This window comes from Apteryx rowi, unplaced genomic scaffold (genome assembly GCF_003343035.1).
Source record: "Apteryx rowi isolate R43461 unplaced genomic scaffold, aptRow1 scaffold_305, whole genome shotgun sequence".
Classification (NCBI taxonomy): domain Eukaryota; kingdom Metazoa; phylum Chordata; class Aves; order Apterygiformes; family Apterygidae; genus Apteryx; species Apteryx rowi.
Window position 1 is genome coordinate 811,019 of NW_020449475.1, and position 21,524 is coordinate 832,542.

At 40.1% G+C, this 21,524-nt stretch overlaps 1 protein-coding gene across 1 annotated transcript in view; it reads right to left on the reverse strand.

Annotated features, from left to right (window-relative positions):
- Positions 1–8,375: 8,375 nt before the first annotated feature.
- The window catches only part of THEMIS (thymocyte selection associated), an 88,451-nt gene continuing 75,302 nt past the window's right edge, over positions 8,376–21,524 (reverse strand). The window contains exons 6-7 of the mRNA XM_026070160.1: positions 15,008–15,164; positions 8,376–10,614 (exon numbers count right to left, since the gene is read on the reverse strand). Of these exons, the coding sequence (XP_025925945.1) occupies positions 10,605–10,614; positions 15,008–15,164 (167 nt within the window). The 3' untranslated portion in view covers positions 8,376–10,604. The remainder of the gene's footprint in view (positions 10,615–15,007; positions 15,165–21,524) is intronic.

The window sequence follows — 21,524 nt, forward strand, 5'->3', positions numbered from 1 at the left end:
TTTAATCTTTTAGCAGCTATGAATCTGGTAACCAATCTGGTCTTGGTAATTTCATACAGCAGGATTTCCTGAATAGCCATGTGTGCTTCTCTCTCCTATTGGATCAATATTTTTATCCTTAATTTTCCTAATTAGCTCATTATTTCATTCCTTGCCTTATAAATAAAATGCGTCACAGAAGATCTGACTTTATTAGTTATTTGTACTTTATAAATAATGTATCATTTTGGGGGGCAAAATTAAACAAAGGCAAATTATATTTTGTTTCAGACTGTTTTTTCCTATACACAAGGATCCCACCAGATATGTAATTCCTCATGTTCCTGATGGTCTAACAAATAATTACCCAGAACTTTTCTTTGAAGCTGTGATCCAAAACCAATGTCTTGCCTTGACATTTTTCCACAAGAGTTGTTATTTTACAGGCCAGCTGCAATCAAATTTGAAACTTTTCAGAATGAATACTGCAATACAGACGAATTCTCTCTATGGTGCTTTGCATCAAGAAAGTACCTCACCCTGTACTGTGGAGCCAGTCCTGAGACATCCTGAATCCAGTGATCTTATTCCACAGCAGCTGTACCAGCATTTGATTCATTTCACTTATCTAAGAAAGTATTTTTCTACTTATCAATTTATGTGATTATGTAGTCTGTATAGCCACGTTTCTTTTCCCTTCCACCATGTCCACCCCTTCCTATTGCAGCTTGTCCTATATTAGACTTGACTTATTGAGGAAGAGATGGGTTTGCACAATTTCTCGCAGTGCCTAGCACATTCAGCCCCAGATGCTGAACACAGTCTTATGAGTGATAACACAATATCAAGAATTAATTACAATAACTTGGCATCAGAGGCTGAGGGCAAGTGGGACAAGGAGCCTGAAAACAGACAAGGGATGAATTTTCATAGGAAACCTGCTAGTTTGAAGCCTCCATACTCTGACAACTTCCCCTGCAGGGCAGGCATGGCTGAAGTTACCTTTCTGTGATGGGAAGCAGAGAATGGCGATGCAGCCACTGCCTGATGCATCTTACCAGGTTATAGCTTGTGCTACAGCACAGTTCAGAACAGCACAAGTCTTATCAGAAACAAAAGACAAACTAATGGAAACTAGCTTTGTTTTGCTATTGGTTTAGGGTTGCCCCACACCACTTTGGTTGCTCCTAGCAGCTCAGTTGCTAACTCTTGTCTTGTACATGGCCCAGGCCTCTCAATGTGCATGTGCCACTGACCCTTCTTGGGGGGGGGGGGTGCCTAGTTTTACTCTGTTATGCTCAGGTAATACTTTTCATTTGTATTTATTGTAATGGCTTCCATACAACTCCCTGAAATAGACTTTAAGTATAAAAATCAAAAAGTTATCATGGACACCGGGGGTGAGATTTTGACACCTGGCTTTCAGATCTTTCACCCTGCACCAAAATGACTGAAAGAAGCTCTAGCAGCTTTAGTAACAACTGCACAAGAACTCTTGCAACATGGGACCTCTGGAAGGCAGCTTTTGAGGCTGCTCTTAAAAACTCGTTATCCAGCTGTGATACAAGCACTGTGCTGCAGAAGGAGGAACAAACTGCAGACAGAGCCACAGTGCACATCATTTTGGGGCTTTGGAGCAGCTCTAGGACCTGGGAAGCAGCCCTTGAGCCTGCCTGCTACCATAGCATATTGCCACGTCAGAGCTATGGGAGGGAGCCCTGAGAAGCCCAGAATCAGGAGCATGCAAGACAATGCTAAAACTGCAGTGCTTTCCATATCAAATGGTCAGGTGCTGTGTGCCCTCCAGGCCCAAGTCCTTAAAGACACACTAAGGTCTGCTTGTACTTCTAGTCCAACTCAAAAAAGCATGGAACCATCAGCAGATTTTGGTCCATAAGCTTCTCAGGAATCTCTAGACTTCAGAAGTCCTGAATTATTAGCTGCATACCAAGTAAATGAAAGAAAAAGAAAATTATCTATGTCTTTCTGTGTGACTTTCCAAGTTTTATTGGTCCTTTCTCCCAAAACTTGTGTGATATTTGCACTGGAAATTAAGAAATAATTATGAAGACATTCAGCAGTTAAACACTGTTCTGTCCTTTAATGTCCCAGGACAAAGGTTTCAATTATTCATTGTCATTTTATGGATAAACTCTTAATGTATCATCATTAGCTAACAATTTTCAAAGGAAATAAGTTAATGAGGTCTAAGAAAATGTGGGAGTTTTTACCTTAATTACCTGGTTCATAGATCAGAGTAATTATATTTCAACAGACTTTAGGTATAATCTAAAAGTAATTACCGCAGCTGCCAGCTGTTAAAATATTAACTTAATTGTGCTCCAGAAAAGTTTGAAATAATTTTTCACCTTTTCTGTGTTTAACTTAGATTTAACTTTGGATGGGCTTTGAGAAAACAAAAAGCCATTAATAGAAATACTGACAACAAAGCTGTACTGCTGCACTTGAGAGGATACTTGTAAAGCACATTTTTAACAAGCTAATATCTCCTTACACGAATTTAGGACAACATTAGGAAAAGATTTCATTACTCTGAAAAAGAGCTGTCTTTCTTAATATAGTATTGGGTGCCTACTTATTTCAGACACTTTGCCTTTCCTGATACAACAGGCCAGTCAGCCAAGAAAAGGCTTTAGGAATTGACCACCGTTCATGCTTGGGAGGTTGATCCATGCAGAAAAGCTTAGGCAAATCACAGGATGGTGGGTTCCAACAAGCAGAGCAGATCCATCTTGAAACAGAACAGATGTGGCTTAGTATGAAAACATATGGGTATCAGAAACTAAGCAGAGAGGAAAGCACCAGGAGAAGGCAGTATCGGTATAGATAGTGGGATGTCTCTGAAGGAGGATGCGAGAGCACTGGAAGAGTTTCCTTACAGACTAGACCTAGCAAAAGCTGAGAACTAGCAAAGCAGGGGATTGCCCAGGAAGGAGGACCAGCGAAGTGAGGGAAGTTTGCTTACTCAGCGTTAGTTTGGGGGGTTGAACCCTGCTCTCCTGCTTTTCACATGTGTAATCTCTTTGCTGCCTGACTTTAAGAAGGGCTATCTTCTGTTTCACAGATCCGCTGTTAGAAAAAATCAAAACCAAGAATGGGTGAAACTCCAGAAAGCCAGGAATTTAAACTGTGTTGCACATTTGCAAATAATGAGCCCAAAGGGATTGAAACAAAAAACTTCAGGAGGGAGGGAAGGTTAGAAATCAGTACATGATAACAAAAAAAAAATACTTGGGAAAATAAAAATGCACCATGAAAGAGCCTGGTCATCCAGGAAGTTTTGGCAATAGCACTGAACCCAGCTCTCCTCCCACAGCTGCTCATGGCTGATAGGGGATCACTGTCTTCCTCTGTTGCTTCTAGGCTGCTCACAGTTGGGTCATCCAGGCTCATTTTAGGCAGGTCAGTTCCTGATCTCTCAAAGATGTGCAGTTTCTAGCCCCTCTCCTACAGGAGTATTCTCATTTCAGAGAAAGGGTCAGAGGCCCATGGGGGAGTTCTTGTCCTTGTCTGTACATTTGCAATTGGGAATACAATTGTTGTATTTAACCCATCCCCAAAACAGACCTGTTCTTTAATAAGTATTTTATAGTTGAATAAGTACTTAATAAGTTTTTTAATAAGTCCCAAACATAATGGACATAAAGTAGGGGCTGACCTCTTCAGTGAATGTAGCTTGTTCATCTACCCTTCTCCTTTTCAAGGAAAGCTACCTCTTTCTTCATGGAGCTGTGAGCAGATACCAGCAGTCACTTCTTCAGCTTTCTTAGGCATCAAGACATAGATAGGGCTTACAGGGCCTACATGCAAAAACATCATTAGCAGAAAGGCATGAAATAATCTTTCTAGCAGGAATTGGATTCCTGGATTTCCCCTTCCCTATAATCCCTAATCTATGCAGAATTATTTGGGCACTCTTCCCTTCCAACCCATGTTCTCTAAAGCATAATTAAGTGCTTTTTTCCAGAAGGAAAAAGCACTTGCCTCCAGACCTGCTGAGTGTGGAAGAAGGGCAAAGGTGTTCTTGCCCAGAGCAGCCTTTAACCTGGTAGTTAGGAGGCTTTGCTAGAAGGCAGCAGTAGATGTAGATTTGGACCCTCCCAGATAGAAGACAAAGTATTTGTAGACTTTTATACAAATACTTTATTTTTACATTTGTATTTTACATTTGTGTTTTGACTGTTGGGGCACAACATAAAAAACACCAGCATTTCTCAAAAACAAACTGCTTAATTACATTTTCAGAACAGAGTATGTTGACTGACCCCCTTCAACAGGGTGTTCTGAGCAGTGGATCTCAAATTCTGGCTAGCAAGAGGGGTGAGATGCAAGATACATTCTTTCTGCAACATTTCCCTCACCTCACCTCAGCAATTCCAGGAGAAGCATGTAGGCCTGTTTTGGATCTCATGTTGAGAGTCCATATACCAAGTGCAAAGAACAGGCAACTGAAAAAGGTCTGAAATGTGCTTCAGCTTAATTTTTGAAGAAAAATCCCTGCTTGATACCACCTCTCCCACTGCCATTTCATTTTTGCAGTGATGCTGGACATCTGAGCACTTGCTGTACCCTGTTCTAGTTAAGTTTGCAGCACTTACAGCCCAGATCCACAGAGGCGTTTTGGCTCCTAATACCCATTGCTTTCAATAGAATTTAAGAATTTGAAAGTGTTTGTAGATCTGAACATAACCTTCTTTTGGATCTAACCTTCTGTGCTAGAGATGAGACAAAACGGGCCACAAGGTGTTGCACTACATGGGGTGTCACACAGCCTCAGGCAGGGGCTGGTAAGGATTTCAAGTAGAGCCCAGGGGAGCTCAGGGCTGGCAGAGCTGCCAGCCTGCACCAGCTGGAAATTGCCGCTTAGGCTGAGCAGTGCTGAAGTCCGGAGTCCCTCTGAACAGCGTTCAGAGAACAGGGAATGGAGGCAGGGTCACGTCAAGATTTGGTACAAGATATTTATGCCTACTTAAAATGTGACTCAATTTATGTAACATATTTATCTTGAAAATAAAAGGTAGTGGTTTTGTTTGTTTGTTTGCTTTTTACTGATTCATTCCTAGTTGCAATGGAGGTAAATCTACAATGTCTCTCACTTCCTTCTGCAAACCTTTTGTAACTGTACCAAAGAGTCACATGAGCTATTTGTGCGAATGTTTGCAGGAGAAGACTGCAGCAGGTATGGTAGGACAGATAAAGCTAATATAAACCAGCCTTGGCAACTGGAGAAAAAAAGCTTAATTTTACAAAGAAAGGCTGTGTTTCTAAGTCTCCTTTTGTGCAATGTTAGGCCCGTAAATACTAACAGATGTGACCACTGAACCTAAGAAAAGCATGCAGCTGCATCTTACTCCAATGGAATAAGGCAGAAAAAGGAGACTCTTTTTACTTAAAACATAAATGAAGTACTTCATGGGATAATCTCCCTAAGACCTCTTTCAGACTCTTCATCTGTTCCATAAGGACCAAGGAGACTATGCAGGAAGGTGTATTTACAAGAAAGAAAGCACATAATTTCTGTGACTCTCTTAAGAAGAGCAAAGCAGGCTCTGCTGCTTTGCCAAAGCTGGCCTGAGCCATCAGCTGCAGCTGCTGCTGCTCCCAGAGCCACAGAGGCACATGCAAAGAGAACATAGGGATAAGGCACTTATACACATAAGCACTTCTAAAAATCCCGACAGGATCAGGCGCTTAAGTCATCGCTTAGCCGTTTCCACATACTCCCAAATCTTAACACACAAGAGAAATTTTAAGTTAAATAAGAATATAAAAGTTGCCTGACTGGGCCTGATTAAAGCCTTGTCTAGCCTGGTGTCCCATCTCTGACAGTGACTGGTAATAGTCAATTAGGGAAAGAACAGAAGAAGCAAGGCACATGAGGAATAATCCTTCTCTGACATAGCTACGCAGCAGCTGACAATGAGCACTTAAATCCAGACCCTCGTGATTTATCAGTCCAAGAGAAAGAGTCATAAAAGGGTATCCTGGGAAATACAAAAACCCAAGAAAAGTGATAGGAAGCTAGTGAAACAACGAGGTGTACTATTGCAAAGCTCAAGAACACTCCCAGCACACAGATGCATTAAAAAAAAAGGAGGAAGGAAAATTAAAAAAAACCAAAAACTCAGCAACAACCTGCCACTAATCCATGAAGTAGAAGCAAGAAAACTTTTTCTCTTCAGAGACTATCAATTTTAATATGATGTCAAGGAGTTGAAAGTTAACATGGTATAGGGACATCAGAGTGAAAAACGTTAGGAAAACACTCAGGCAGACTTAGGAGAAGTAGCAAAAGTATCAAACGCATTAAGTGAAGAGATAGCAAGAATAAACAGCAGTTTCTTATTGGGAAGAGTGTCATAGATAAGGATTTATTTGACACATACAGAAGGAGCACGTTGTATTTAAACAGAAGGGGTTTTGGCATTTAGAAAGAACGCTGGGAGAAGATTCTTCTTATCTTACTAGGCACGAAGGCTGAGTATATAAAAAAAAGAGCATGTTGATCATTCAAACAGAAAATGCCGTCTCACTAAGGGCTTATGTACACATGGAGAGCTGCAGAAACAACTGTTCCTGGGCAGCTCCATATACAGATGGGCCTTCAGTGAGAACACAGTGGAAATACTCCTTAGCAGTAAATGAGATAAGCCTTTAAGCTAACAGGTCTGTGCAAAAGCTTATGCCAATCTTTTGCAAAGCAAATACCTTATTATTTAAATACACTTGTATTCTCTTCAGGCATAGTGATCATGGTCTGTGTTTAGCTGAAAATGGCATTCCCCTCTTGAATGCAGTCTTCTTGAGCAGTAACGTCTGGGAATGATAACCAGGCCCCTTGAGGAACATGGCGACATTACAGCTTTTCCAAACATGTATTAGCAAACAGTACAAAATCACTGTGGTCATCTGTGCATCATAAGGGAGTCACAACACTTATCAAGTCTTAAACACTGAACGTAAGCCTTTTTCTAGGATCTTGCTTAATGCCTCCTCCCTCCCTTCCACTTTCTCCAGCAAGTCTGTATCTCCTGTACTCATGGCACAGCACCACAGCCTCTCTTCCACACCAATAACTTAATGCAAATGCCACTGTCCTGCTGTGTCAGATAAGCTGAATTGCCAGGCTAGTTCTCTTTCATGTGATAGGATATGATGTTGGCTCATGTGCCTGAGGAAAAGATACTGGAGAGGACTCTGCAACTAATATATTTACAAGGCTCATAAATTCTGTCACCTTTACTCACATGAGTAAAACTCATTGAACCCAGTGAGGCTGAATACATAAGACAGGACTGTTGGACATGACAAGGGTGGCAAAATCAGATTCTGTATGTGACTGAATCTATGTAAAGAAGAGAATTTGCTTCTCTAGAAGCACTTTAAAAGGAAAGTGTTGCAAAAAGGACTGATAAGTCTTGTTTTTGTTCACAAACAACATCACAAATGCTTTTATAGTATGTTTGAAACAAACCTAGGTTTGCCATGAAAATAACTGCATCCCACAATATTCTTACCCATTCTAATAACTAATGGAACTAAGGAGAGCCCAGGTTTTTCAGCATCACATCACTAGTGTGCAGCAACATGTGGAATTTGGCTTTTTAATTTCAAAATCATGGAATCACAGAATAGTTGAGGTTGGAAGGGACCTCTGGAGATCATGTAGTCCAACTCCCTTGCTCAGAACATGGTCACTTAGAGCAAGTTTCTCAGGACCATGTCTAGTCAGGTTTTGAATATCTCCAAGGAACAGAGACTCTACAGCCTCTCTGGGCAACCTGTTCTGATGTTGGCCACCTCCACAGTGACATTTAAATGGAATTTCCTGTATTGCAGTTTGTGTCCACTGCCTCTTGTCCTGTCATTGGGAACCACTGAGAAGAGTCTGGCTCTGTCTTCTTTACTGCACTCCCCACTATGTATTTATACACATTGATAAGATCCCCCTGAACCCTCTTTTTTCCAGATTGAACAGTCCCAGCTCTCTCAGCCTCTCCTCATCTGACAGATGTTCTAGTCCCTTAAACATCTCTGTGGCCCTTTGCTGGACTCACTCTAGTAGCTCCATGTCTCTCTTGCACTGGGAAACCCAGACATGGACCCAGCACTCCTGATGTGGCCTTACTAGTGCTGAGCAGAAGGGAAGGATCACCTCCCTCGACCTGCTGGTGATGTTCTTCCTAATGCAGCCCAGGACACCATTGGCTGCCTTCTCTACCTTTCTAGCAACAAAACTCAGGCTTCTGGCATTTGAGTGAAGGAAAATTCTGTTAGTGACATAACACATCTCTCAGCCATCCAGAAGAGGACAACATCATATTCAGCAGAAAAAGAAAAAAAAAGTCAGTAAAACACAGAACAAGTTCCTTTTATTCACACACCAGACTGGATTTACTGGCATAACAAACTGGGCTCTTTTGAGCTGCTACACAGAAAAATATGGATTTTTGTGCAAAGTGTTTAAAATGTATTTCAAATACCCACAAGCAATGTTTCAGCCAGTTACAAGTTTCATACACACCTACAACCCCCCCATAATTAAATAGTGATATGCAAAATACTGTATGCTACATGGGCATGGGATCAAAGCACTCTCAGCAATATACTTTATACTTAGATTGTAACTGATTTTAATGAGGATGAGCATTTATGTTGAATACATTTAGGTAAAAAAATAAAGAAATTTTAAATTTATTTGCATTAATGATGATTAATCATTCAGTGGAATTTTAATAATCAAGTCTGAACATACCATACTGTCAGCTTGAAAGGAGTTTTTCTTTAAAGCACACTACAGCATTTTAGTAAGCGTTTGCTTACTAAAGCTTACTGCTTCCTCAGTAAGACTGAAAATACAGTACTTCTAAGCTTTCTAAATGTGTTCCCTTTCTCCACTTTAAAACTGTATGGGAGAAGTTTGAGCATTTTGTAGCTGTCTGGGATTTCTGGGTATGCCACTTTGATTGAGCTGCTGTGAGTCTAGAAACTCTTGGCATGTCAACTGCATATTTACACATCAGTTCTCAAAAATTTTCACTGAAAATGAAAACATTGCCAGAGGTACATGCAGATGCTCTAGATCTAATGCTTCTAGATACACAGCACTCACTATGCAAGCACTGTCCAGTTCTTATGGTTATGTGCCATAGATGATGGGTATCAGACTCATTCTGCAGACACAGACCAGCTCTGCCAGTACATATGGAGTAGGTCTGACACCTCCTAGACATGTTAAGTGCACTTTACCTGTGCAGCTCATGTGTGACTTGCAAGGCACACAGCAATCTCAGACAGGAATATGGCTGCTATAATATCAGCACTGATTGTGTATTCACTGCAAGGTGTATAGAGATGCTCGTCCATGTAAACAGAACCTCTCACCATAGCTGCTTTCCCACACACAGAATAGAGGTAGGGCATGAAGGAAGATCTCTCACGCTCTGGACAAGGAGGCATGGTATCCTTTCAGATACCATGCTTACACAGTTAGCCTCTTATTTTTCATTTTGCAGAAGTATAAAGGGAAAGGAAATCCTTTGAAGAAAACATTTGTTGTTTTTCTTTTAAAAGAAAAGACATTCTGTTGTCCTTCCTGTGGCCTCACTCTGCTGAGGTAGTCTTTACTATTTGCATATAAAGCAGAAAGGCACCAGGTGTTGCCTGTTTCCCCCAACCACTTGAAGGGCTGTGTGAGAGTGCAAGGTACCAGGAGAAGTAGGAGACACTCTTCAGCAATGCTCTTTCCTGTACCTCTTAAAGAGGACAGCATGTTCCTTTTTCTCATTTAGGATGGCTGGCATGGACAATTATCCTTCAGTTCCCAGTTCTCTCCTTTCATCCTGGTTGTGTTTTCAGCAAATTGCTCCCTGATTAAAGAATCTAATGGCAAAATCCACAGGTCTAGTGTGCTTCTAGGTAACTACAGCTGTGCAAGGGGTTATGGAGACAGCAACATTGCCTACTTTAGACACCCTTGGTCCTATTAAGTAGCACTTCCCTCTGGGAGCAGTAGCATTACTTTCCAGGGTGAATTACTTGTGAAACAGTACCACTAGTGCAATAAAGTATGACTCACCATCTGAAAGAGTGGCAGAATCTGGCCCATTGCAATTTTGAGCCTTAACCTGGAGTATATATCACTGGGTAAAGAAATGGAGGTTCACTTTAGACAACCCTTCATTTCCCTGTCTATCCTTCCCTTCTCCAGAAAACAAACAAAACAGCTGGGCAGCTGTTTCAGTAAGGGATGTTCCTTTCATATATGCCCTACAGTGGTCCAGAGAATCAACTGGTATTTCAGGTGCAATAAGAATGAAGGATTTGACTTGGCATTATTGTCTGAATTCATGAATAAATATATACAAGAAGAACTTTGTCCCTTCACAGGGTCATAAGACATTAGCTGGTTTGACTTCTTATTTAGGACTAGTAGTTTAGTTTCTCAGGGGATTATTATAGTTGAATTACAGCCTTATATGCTCTTCATGAGACAGAAGAAGGACACTTTCTTGAGAAGCTTTTTCTTATAACTGCTGTCGATCTTAATATGTGAAGTATGCAACTTTCCATTTGTTTCTGGTTAATTTCAGAATTATTCTGCTTCAGATGTCTCTGAAAACAAACAAAATAAAATTGCAGGGTGAAACAGGAAACCTTTACATTTAGATTTAAAAATTACACAGGGAGTGCAGGTGGATGATCTCTTGAGTCAAATTAATGGCTGTGAGTTAGGGCTCATCTGTGCCATAAAATGGTTTGTCAGTCCAATTATACCAGCAATCCCGAGACTACAGCAAAAATAAAGCTAATATATGACCCTGACACAGCTATGCCAGCAACTTTGCCTAAGTGCATGAAACTCATATCAGTAAATTGTTCTTTTACTAGTATAGCTTATGCTGTAAAGGGAAATATTTAACCTATACAAGCAAAAGAGCTCCATACAAGCTGTGATTCCAGTGAAGAGTTTTCCCCTTAATTCTCCAGCATAACTACACCAATGAAGCCTTTGTAGTGTTGCTGGTCTACTGGACCCAGGAGAACAGAAACCCACTTCTTGGGTTGCCAACACCAGCTGGTGGGCTCTCAGGCTAGGGTAAAAGATCTGCAGGCCTGGGGGGAAGTCCTGATTGTTTGTTGAATTTAATGGCAATATGCCACTAAGACTTAGCCAGTGGGCTCTATTCCCAGCTCTGCCACACTATGAAAAGACATATCCAAGGCAGAAAGTGCTCCACCTCAGCCTATTTCATACAATTACTTACAGAAAAATCAGGACAAGTTAAAAATAAAAGGTGTAATTTGTCCAAACAAAAGCATCTCCATTGTTAAGCTCCTGGCAAGAAGAGAACAAAGTCAGGAATTAATGGACTAAAGTGGGAGTGTTATAGAAATTAGGCCTAAATAATAAGGAAATGGACTGTTCTAATCACAAGTGTCTTTTGGAGATCTTAAAAATGAAGATTTAGTGGAAACAATGATGCCTGAAAGATTGCTATGTCAGGACTGAGTCCTATCACTATGGCTGCTCCTCCCTACCTAYGTCAGGGATTTTGGTCCCATCATAATACTGTCGGACTTTCACTTTCCTGACCTGAAAAGGCAACCTGCCTTGACAGTGGGACCACCTGCTATCACCACCTTTAACTAAGCACTACCAGGACCTAAATACAGGACTTGTTTCCTGTTATTAACATTTCCCCCATATAGTTCTTTCATTCCCTACTTCATTTCTTTGTCTTTTCTACTTCTCCTTTTTTGGCTTGTTTAATGAGAGCCTGGGCTTAGTCAAATAAGACCATTCTTTGGCAGCACTCATGTGGAGTTCAAGTCTAGAGAGCAATGCTCTGAAGCAGCCTGACCCCCGAGCACATTTTCAGCTCTCCACGTTTCTGGACCATGCTGTCTCTGTCCATCTCCAGCCACAAGGTTACCAACAACTATCAGCACTTGAGACAGACGCTGCGTTCTCTGTTTTGATGTTCTGTTCTTGTCACTTCTGTTTGCCTCTGTCTTATTTTTCTTTTCAAGGACATGGTATGAGTGATTATAGCAGCATCAGAGCTCTTCCAACTCCTTTCAATAAACTCTCATGCCCAAGAAAAACAGTTATTACAATCTTTAATGCCCCCTAAAAGACAGTCAAACTGAGGGGTTTCCTTATAAAATAAAAATGTCAGTGAAAGGAAAGAAACTTGTGGTGTCATTAAAAAGAAAGCCCCATTCAATGCATTTTAAATGCTCTCAGTTTTTTTTCCTACTTTCTCTTGACTCTTTAAAGAAAGGTTAAAATATCTTAATGGCAGTTGTTGCTATAGCAAGCTGAGGCCTCTGTAGTCAAATCACTTGTTTAATTGCTTATTGTTCAGCAGTGATGAGGTCATGTTAACATCATTGACCTTCTGGGCACATTTTTTCTATTAAAATTAACATAGCAATGACTTGAGGCAAATCTCAGTTCTTTGTTTCTCCCTTCTGTTTGGGATGAGGACTAGTTCTTACTAGTATCATCCTGCCATACTTTGGCCCTGACTATGGAAGGATTTTTTTTAGGCATTAATGAATCACTGAAAATAATGAATACTGATTTTTTTAAAGTATGCCTGACTTGTTGAGGTTTGCATTTGTACTTCATTAAAAAAAATTTTTTTTCCTACTCTGTTCTAAAGCAATTTGGGTCAATAGATTTCATTTTGATAGCTCATATATTCCAAAAAATTAAAGAAGAATGCCATTAAATAGCATAAGGGTCCTGAAGAAGGGCAGGACCATGGATGAGAAAGAGTTAATTGGAAGAGTTCTCAAAGCAGAACTAATATGATGGGATGTTAAGCATTTGGCAGAGATGCAAGAGACAATTTTTTTTCCCCCCATTATTTGACTTTAAGTAAGCCCAAAGCAGCTAATTCATTTTTTTTAAAAAAGCCTTTTCAACTAGCTGTATGGCATACATGTTCAAAAGCTGATTCTAAGGCTCTATCAATTTTACAAATTTGTTTTTGCACACATTAAAGGTTAATTTCATATGCCTAAATCAAAACTACATTTCTCAAAATGCTCACAAACGTGCAAGGGCAGAAGCTTGATAGAAATTTTAAATGCTAGATAAAAACCATAATGGGGGATTTCTGATGATCGGGGCGGGGGGGGGAGATCAGCAGGCTAGAAGAGCTATGTGCTCTTTGGCTGTCTAATGATCTTAGAGGGCAGACTGTCCCAGCATCCACAGATGGCCACAATTTATGGGACTGTTTCATAATCCAAGACAGATAGGGATCTCCCTAGAGGCAGCAAAGGTCTTTTCTTTCATGTTTTGCTAAAGCCCTCAAACTAGACAATTTATAAAGTGTCACCTTTCCTCCACTGGTAGGGAGTTTAAAGGGCAGGTGGATGAAGACTTCAAGAGCTGATGCCATGACAGTAAGCAGTATAATTAGAGGCTGATCCTCCAGGCAGACATTGCTTCTTGAAAATGTGTTTTTGCCTTAATGTCTATAGTCAAAAGGGCTATTTTAGTCAAAAAGAGAGTTTCATTTTCTCTTTCTCTCCTTCTAGCTTTGTTTACGCTCTATAACAAGTCCCCATCCTCGGCGGCATATGGACTGAGGAAGTAATGCATTATATGAAGAGTCCTACTTTGCCTCGTTTGTCAGCCTTTCCTGTAACTTTTTAATTTCTGTGGCTGTGAGCAGGTGATATCACACCTTGCCCTGGAAGGCGTGGAAATTACCAGGTAAATCAGAACAAGCTGCAATGTACCACTGCCAGAGCTGGAGAAGGGGTAGGATATCTCCCACACATCCTCCCATTTACCTAGGCATGCAGAGATGGGGGAAAAGCCACTGCCTCCTCAAATCCTCACTGAAAGTCACTCTTTATGCTGAATTAAGAGGGGAATTTAGTGGGAAGAAGGGAGACCAGCAGAATGACTGAGAGGGAAAAAAGTTAGGAGCCATTATTTGGGGAATACTGGATTGTGAAATTGAGGGGATCTACCTGCTGTTGTGTCACATTTCAAGACAATTCTGCTCCTACTCAGTGGTATATCTGTTTTCTGTCTTTTGGTGGGTGGGGGGGTATGTTCCAAAAATAAAGAAAATAATAAACTTACTCATTTCAGATCCAGTGCACTGTCTGGTTCAAACAGAATGGAAATGTTACATGTCATTTTAAAATAAAAACAAAGTAGATTTTGAAATAAAGTATCAATTCGTAATAAATGATATCTTTCCAACTGTTGAAACCTTTCAGGTTTTGCTGGGTTTTCAGAGATTTCTCTTAACAAGAGAAGCAGTTCAGCTAAATAAAGAAAAGTTCATAGAAGGTTCAACTGTGAGTGAAAAGAGTTTAGATTACACAGTTTCACTCAGATCTAGATAAAAGTCCAATTTGTGCTTAGCTGGAAATGATGCTTGGAGCTTCTGAGAAGCAAAGGCCCTCTTCACTAGCACTTTAAACCTTCTGCAGACTGCCAGAGCAGAACCACAGAGATTCAGTGGAAATACAAATATTTCCCTGGAAGCTTTTTAAAAGGGACAAACCTTATTTTTCTTTGACAGCAGATGCCATGTAATGCAGAGAACCAGGTTTGTATTCAGAGTTTAGCTTTTGTTACACCAAATTGGTACAAATGGGAAAAATTAGACAAGCTTTCAGATACAAAGGCTTTCTTTGAGTCTTCATGTATTTTTATAACTACAATTGTTTGTCTAGTTAAGATTTTGTCTCCACGTACAAGTCTGGTCTTGCCTGTGCAGTTATATCCCCAGGACAACAGTAGGTACCACTTTGACAGAGATGACATCCCTAAGAGTGGCAGTGGGTCACAAATGGTAGTGTTAACATCAGAGGAGTCCTTCCTAAGTTGTTCACAAAACATACGCTTGCAACAATGACGGCTCCATAGGAAAACTATCTTATTTTGAAGAACGATGATTACCAGTGAGTCATGAAATCACTCTGACTGCATTTGTTTACATCCATAATGATCATAGGATACACTCACCTTTTTTCTTCAAAGACTACATTCTTATTTCGAATTGTGGTGTCTTGAAATACTTTTCTTATGTTTTCAATTATGTTTTCATCCACATAGTCATAGTTGTGCTCTTCTTTCAGTTCCTTTTCTCTCTCACACTTTCCAAGTGCCTTATTTGTCAGACCTAAATAATTAGCAAACAAAAAGTGTAAGGAAATGGCAGATTCTGCCCTTGCCCTGAAAGGAACACAAAACTAAAAAGCAAAGGAAACAATGTTCTCCTCACTTTTTTCATTTTCACAGAGATCATAAAGTGACTTTCTCAAAATCCTGAAGGATATCTGTGGCCAATCAGGAATGAAATCAGCTGAGTGTTTTATAAAAGTCTTCACACTCTTTTAGGAGTTCCACTTTCAGTTTTTACATAGTACTTGTAGCTCAAATTCTATGGACAAATTGGATCATCTGTTTTCCATTCGCTGTTCTCTGTCCACAGATAACTCTAAGGTTTAATAAAATGGTGAAAATCTATGACCACTAACCGTGTAAAAGCAGACAGAAAAAAAAGTTGTCTTACAGTATCAAGAGCAGTCTACCTGCCACAAGCAGTTTACCTGCCATCTCTATTGCAAATATGCTCCTATGCTCTTATGTTTCATTGCCTGAAGAGATGAATCTCTGTCGCTAGGAATCTATATTATTTCTTTCCTAGGATGAAAACCCTCAGTTTCTTCTCATCTGGAAGACAATATAACAAACAAAGATGCAGACCTGAATGTGGCCTGAGGTTAAAATTAAAAGTTTTGAAATATATCGCTTTATGTCTACCCAGCTCAACTTGCAGTAACATTAAGGACAAACCTTCCAAAAAGCAGTGGCCTTTTTCCACGGGAGCAGGGACTCTCATGTGAGGCCTCTTTGTTGCTCTGGCTCTGGGGCAAGCTCTGCTCTGATTCCTCTCACCTCAAAAGCCTCAACTCTTGCGGCCAGAGCTGGCCTTCCCAAGCCTGCAGCACTACCTTGCACACCACATCGAGCTACTAGCCTAGCCCTGAACCAGCAGCTTGTGGCAGAGACAGCTCAGGGCACAGTTCACTCAGGGGACTGCAGGCTGCTGCCCAAAGGCAATGAAGTCTTCCACACTGGCCAGTGCTCCTACTGCTCCCCATGGGCTAGAGTTTGCTCTGCAAGATGTGTTGGACCACTGATAACATAGGGTAGAACCTTGTGAGGTCCGGTCACCCAGTGCCTCTCATTCACTCTGCAGAGCTGATCCGTCTCCAAATGATGGGAGGCAGAAAGCCAGGGCTGAGGCCAGGGAACAGGGGTGCCCCTTTCAGCAGCAGGCCCCAGCTCAGGTTTATCATGACGTCTCATACTTAGCGGAGCTGCTCAAAGGAAAATTCATGCAGAAATAATTTCTCACTTCCATCAGCATCATTGCCTTGGCCAGTATCACTGTAGCACATCTGACACAGCAGCAGTCTGCAAGCACCAGCAGCTCACAGTGGACCTCATGTCACTCAGCTGTGTTTGCTCCAGGGATTTGAATACGGGACAGTGCATGGGATATCTACCCTGAACATAGTGATCTACAGCACAGAGAGGATACCATGCTTCAAAAGCCAGAGACCTTACCTGAAATGGCAAAACAGTGTGAAACACTGCTTTTGAAACAGCTGTTCCTGTTTAGATATTAGGCTCCAACATGACCTGAAACAACCTGCAAGTGTATACAGACTTTCACAGCCTATCTGATCACCTAGCAAGGCCACACTTATCAAACACTTCCTTATGAGGCTGTACTTCTTAAACAAGAATCCTCCCATGCTTATTCTTGAGGCCACCATGCTTCCCTTCACAGAGAAAATAGCTGTATATCTTCTCAGCAGTCACCAAATCCCACTCATGTTCCTGCTCAGACTCTCAATAGCTGAGGTGCATATCATGGAGAAACTGGACAGGATTTATCTCCTTCTGAAGTTGTGATCTGCTCCTTTATAGATTTTTTTTTAAGGCCTGAAATAATGACAATGTTTGTCAAGACAGACTTCAGGCAGCTGCCTAGCCACAGCAGCACAGAGTTTCTCATGGACAAATTTACGCACAAGTCCTCCTGTTTCTTTCTAGAACTGAGTAAATTAGCAACATATTTCTAGATCTAGGCACCAAAAGGGAGAAAAACTGTGATGAGAAATTTAATGAAGATTTCACTCATACATTTAGCCACTATCTTCTAAACAAACATTTGCAGGTTTGTTGTTCATTTGCAAGTTGGCTGTGTTTGATATCAGTAAAAGTAAACTAATGAATAAAACAGACACTGAAGGAAGCTAATCCTTGTGATTCAGCAAGGGAAATTTTGTTTGTGCACTTAGACTTGCTAATATGGATATAAAGTACAGGTTGCTCATGGAAGGCATAGCTAGACTTTCTTTACTAAACACATGCGAACAAAATGGTACGCTTCTAAGTAAGACAGCTCAAGGAGAAAGGAAATTAATGTCATCAGGCCAGACTAAATCGCAGATGTCCCCAATCCCAAACCAGCATAGGATTCCTGCTGATATGTGTATATTTACACTTCAATAAAGCATTAAGCAAAGAATGGGACAAGCTGAACGATCTTAAGGGAATACTGAACACTGAAATCAATGCAATTTGTTTCCCTGTTTGAAAAAAATCCATTAGTCTCAACACTAAATTACTGCATCAGATATGCCATCTTAGCCTGCTAAGAAAACAAGGCTTACGTCATCGTGTTGTCTATACATCCATCTGTCTGTTCTGTACTTACTAAGGGGGTTTTGCCAATTTCAGTCAAATTAGAAAAAGGGGCAGAACTCTCAAATTTTGTGAAAATCAGTGCATGGTTATAAAAGAGAGAATCAGATTAGTTCCTCCATTGAAAGAAAGGCATGCAGAACACAGCTGTTATACACTCCCTTTGGCAGCAGGCAGCAAGAAAAATCAGCATGTGCATATTGGTTGGCCACTCAACACACAGATAGCTCCAGATCTGCTCTTTTTCATTTGATAGGAGTGTCATAAGGAGAGTTTTGGTTATTATCAGGGAAGGAAGTGGAGAAGAAACAGTAGGGGACAACAGACCTGAATTCTTACTAAACCAAATTTCATTAATTCTGCTCTTCCTGGAACAATTTGTGTAATTGTGTTAGCTTTTCTAGTGGGAAGAGAGTTCTCTGCAGACTAAAATTTTCCCTTTATCTCACTCATATCCTTGAGTGGGCCGGGTTTGTTTTTTTCTGAAGGTACTCGCTATTCTTTTATGAACTTCAAGGTCATAAACAGTTATCATAACCTTCCATTCTGCCCTTCTTCAAAATGCAGGCAACAGAAGTTACCCAGCCTATCAGGACCACTGCTAAAATGCAACCATTGCTAGAAACCCAAACTCATGTATGTACAAGACTGCACACCAAAAAGCCCCTGGCCATGACCACAACAGAGTTTTAAAGCTGCGGTAAGGCATCTCAGTTCAGAATTTATGATGCATGAATCAACAATCAGCCACATTAATAACATTCAGTGTTTATGCCTAACATGAAAAATAATAGTTGTGAATTATTATGCTGCAGTTCAAGTCCTACAGTGAAATAAACATGGCAGAATCCTGCCTTACTTTCTGAACATCATTGAACTGAAAACATACAGAACTGAAGAGCATGTGAGTAAACCAAAGTGTTTTTACCAACAGTAGTGTTTTATTTACTGTGGGCCCGGTTCTAACTCTCCTACATGTGAACGAGAGCTAATTCCTTAAGGAGCGCTACTGAAAGCTATTGAGTGATAGCAGAATCAGAGCCAATAAAACTAATGGACTGTTTCCTGAGCTGGTATCTGTCAACCATTTCTTCACTTGATGATTTAGCATATCTTTAAAAATTGCGAAGTGCTATATACACTGCAGGGTTAAAATTCATGTATGGTTAGTATTTATATCCTTCTGGAATCTATTAAATCGTTGTGCAGAAAAGTTTAATCTTAAATGTCATTTCTTAAAAAATTTTAAATTTCCTGAAGGGTGGAGCTGTTGGTCTCTTTTGCTGTCTTTTTAGTTTTAAATTTTCTTCTTTGTCACTTCTTTTCTAATTTGTCTTCTTAATTTTGTCTAAGTCTTTCGATCATGAATTTCCACTGTAACACTATTGCTTCTTTTTTGTAAAATAAATCCTCAATACATCAATAACTCTTACAGACAAGAAATAGTTACTGCAAGTTTTAAACAACTGCATCACTTCAGTTAAAATTAAAGGTTGTTAAAAACATTGTGCTGTTCAGGAGCTACAGGACATACAGACGCTTCAGCTGCTATCAGCACTGCTCACTTCACATTGAAAGTTGGCTGACTTGACTGTAATGCAAGGAGTAATATGGATTCCTGAGAAGGATGTGTGACAACCAGATCCCATGTGTTGTGTAAGGGACAGACCCTTCTTCCTGAGATCCTTGGAAAAAGCGGAGGGATAATCTTTGGCCTAGGAAAGGCAGAAGGATAACCTGCCATTGAGTTCCTGTGAGCAGAATAGCCTGTGAATTGAAGTTGTCTGCAAAGAAATTCTTCCTCAGAGCGAGGTGAAGCTCCTGTGTTTAAGTCCTCATTGTGCAAAAGCTCACACACTCAGGCAGGTCACATACATTACAGCAAGAGGAGAAGGAGAAGGGCCTCGTGCAACACCACACACACACACACACGCACACACACACACACACACTCCAGGCTGCTCCTTCCCAGGTCTGGTGGAGCTGGAGGGATGCCACACAGCTGGGAAGGCATGGGCAGAAAGCAGGAGAGGTGACTAATGCAAAGTGCATCAGTCATCTTCAGTAACCCTGCAAGTAACCCTGCAACTCATCCTCCTTGTAGATACTTCTACAAGTTCCTGCCTGGAATGTTACAGTCTTACTGCAATTAAAACCAGTTATAAGTAATAAATAAGGGAAACATAGGAATACAGAGCCTATGCTTTCTTTCCCCTGCAGTATGACAACTGGAAGTTTAGTTAAGAAGAAAATTGATTGAAAATCCTTAAATATAATCTACAGAAGTATACTCACCATCCTATTAAATGTCATTTTAAGTCATTTCCTTACCTGTTTTTCTTTCTTTCTTTTTCTTTTAAACTTAACTCAGGAGATGTGTCAGCCAAGAATAAGTTTTGTGAGAGTCAGGAAGAAGTGTACAATTTTTTATTTTTTTTAAAGATAGTTTCAGGAATGTAGCAGTTTTGGCCTAATCAAAGATGGGGCCAAAGATTAGAAGCTGGAGAGAGTTTTCATACATGTGTATGGTATAGGAATCCTAATTCATGTTGCTTATTCCTATGCATCTAATTTAGAACAATAGCATGGATTCCCTGTGATATCATCAAAGACAGAGGGGCTTTTTCAAAATTAATTCAGAATTCTATGCTTTGCTTTTTTTGCAGAAATTTCTAAAACTGTTCACTATCAAAGTTAGTATGTGTTATATGTACATCCTGAATTGCAATCAGAATGCCTTTTTCTTTTTCTCTTTTCCAGCACACTAGTCTCCTAAATCAGGTGCTTAAAGTCAGAAAATACAAATATCTGCCCAGAAATGCCCTGACATCAGTAAGCAAAATCAATGTAAACACTTTTTTATTACAGAATGTAACAATTCCAGAAACGTAAACCACTAGCAAGAAGATTAGGTAATGCTTTAGAAACTCCACTTAAAATAAATGTCAAGGTTAAGCAAAACAAATTGATATAGCAGATTTCAAACTAGAGTTATGATTCTACAGATATTGCTAGTATTTTTAATGAATTCAACTCAGTCAAATTCAAATATAAGAAAATAAGATAGTATCTTCACTGGCCAATTCAAGTTTAATTGCAACAGAGGAAAAACGTGCAATTTCTTAGAAACAAAGATAATAAATCCTATCTTTATTAACAAGAACTCTGCAAGGAAACATAATAGACGCCTTAAAACTGAAAGAAAAACATGTTGCTTTTCTTTTCAGAATTATCTGGCCTCTGGTAAGAAATAGTAATCGTGCCTGTAACTGGTTTCTCTGACAGCACAGATTCAATATCCTTATTAGGAATTTGAAATAGGTTGGTGCTTTAGAGAATGGCTTAGCATTCACTAGCAGAAGTTTAAAGATTAGTCAGTAAATGGTGCAGCTACTCCCACTCAGAACCCACAGGAGTATGTCTGTATTATTAGTCTGGACATATTTTCTAATCCATTGTCCTGTGAATTAGCACAGCAGAATATACTCTCTAGAAGAGTCAAGCTTGCTGCACACAACAGTGGACTTCTGGGGATCCCTTGACTGGCCAGGAAAAACTGCTATATCCTCTAATCCAATCTCCTGTATAATTCTCCTGCTATCTTTGCATTAAGCCAAATAATTATGGCTATATTAACATACATCAGCCAGAAAAACCTTTAGCTTTGATTTGAGTGTATTGGTATATCCATCATTGCTCTTTGGTCTAGGTTAAATCTGTCCATCTCCAACTTTTAACTCACGTTATACCCAAATTTAGG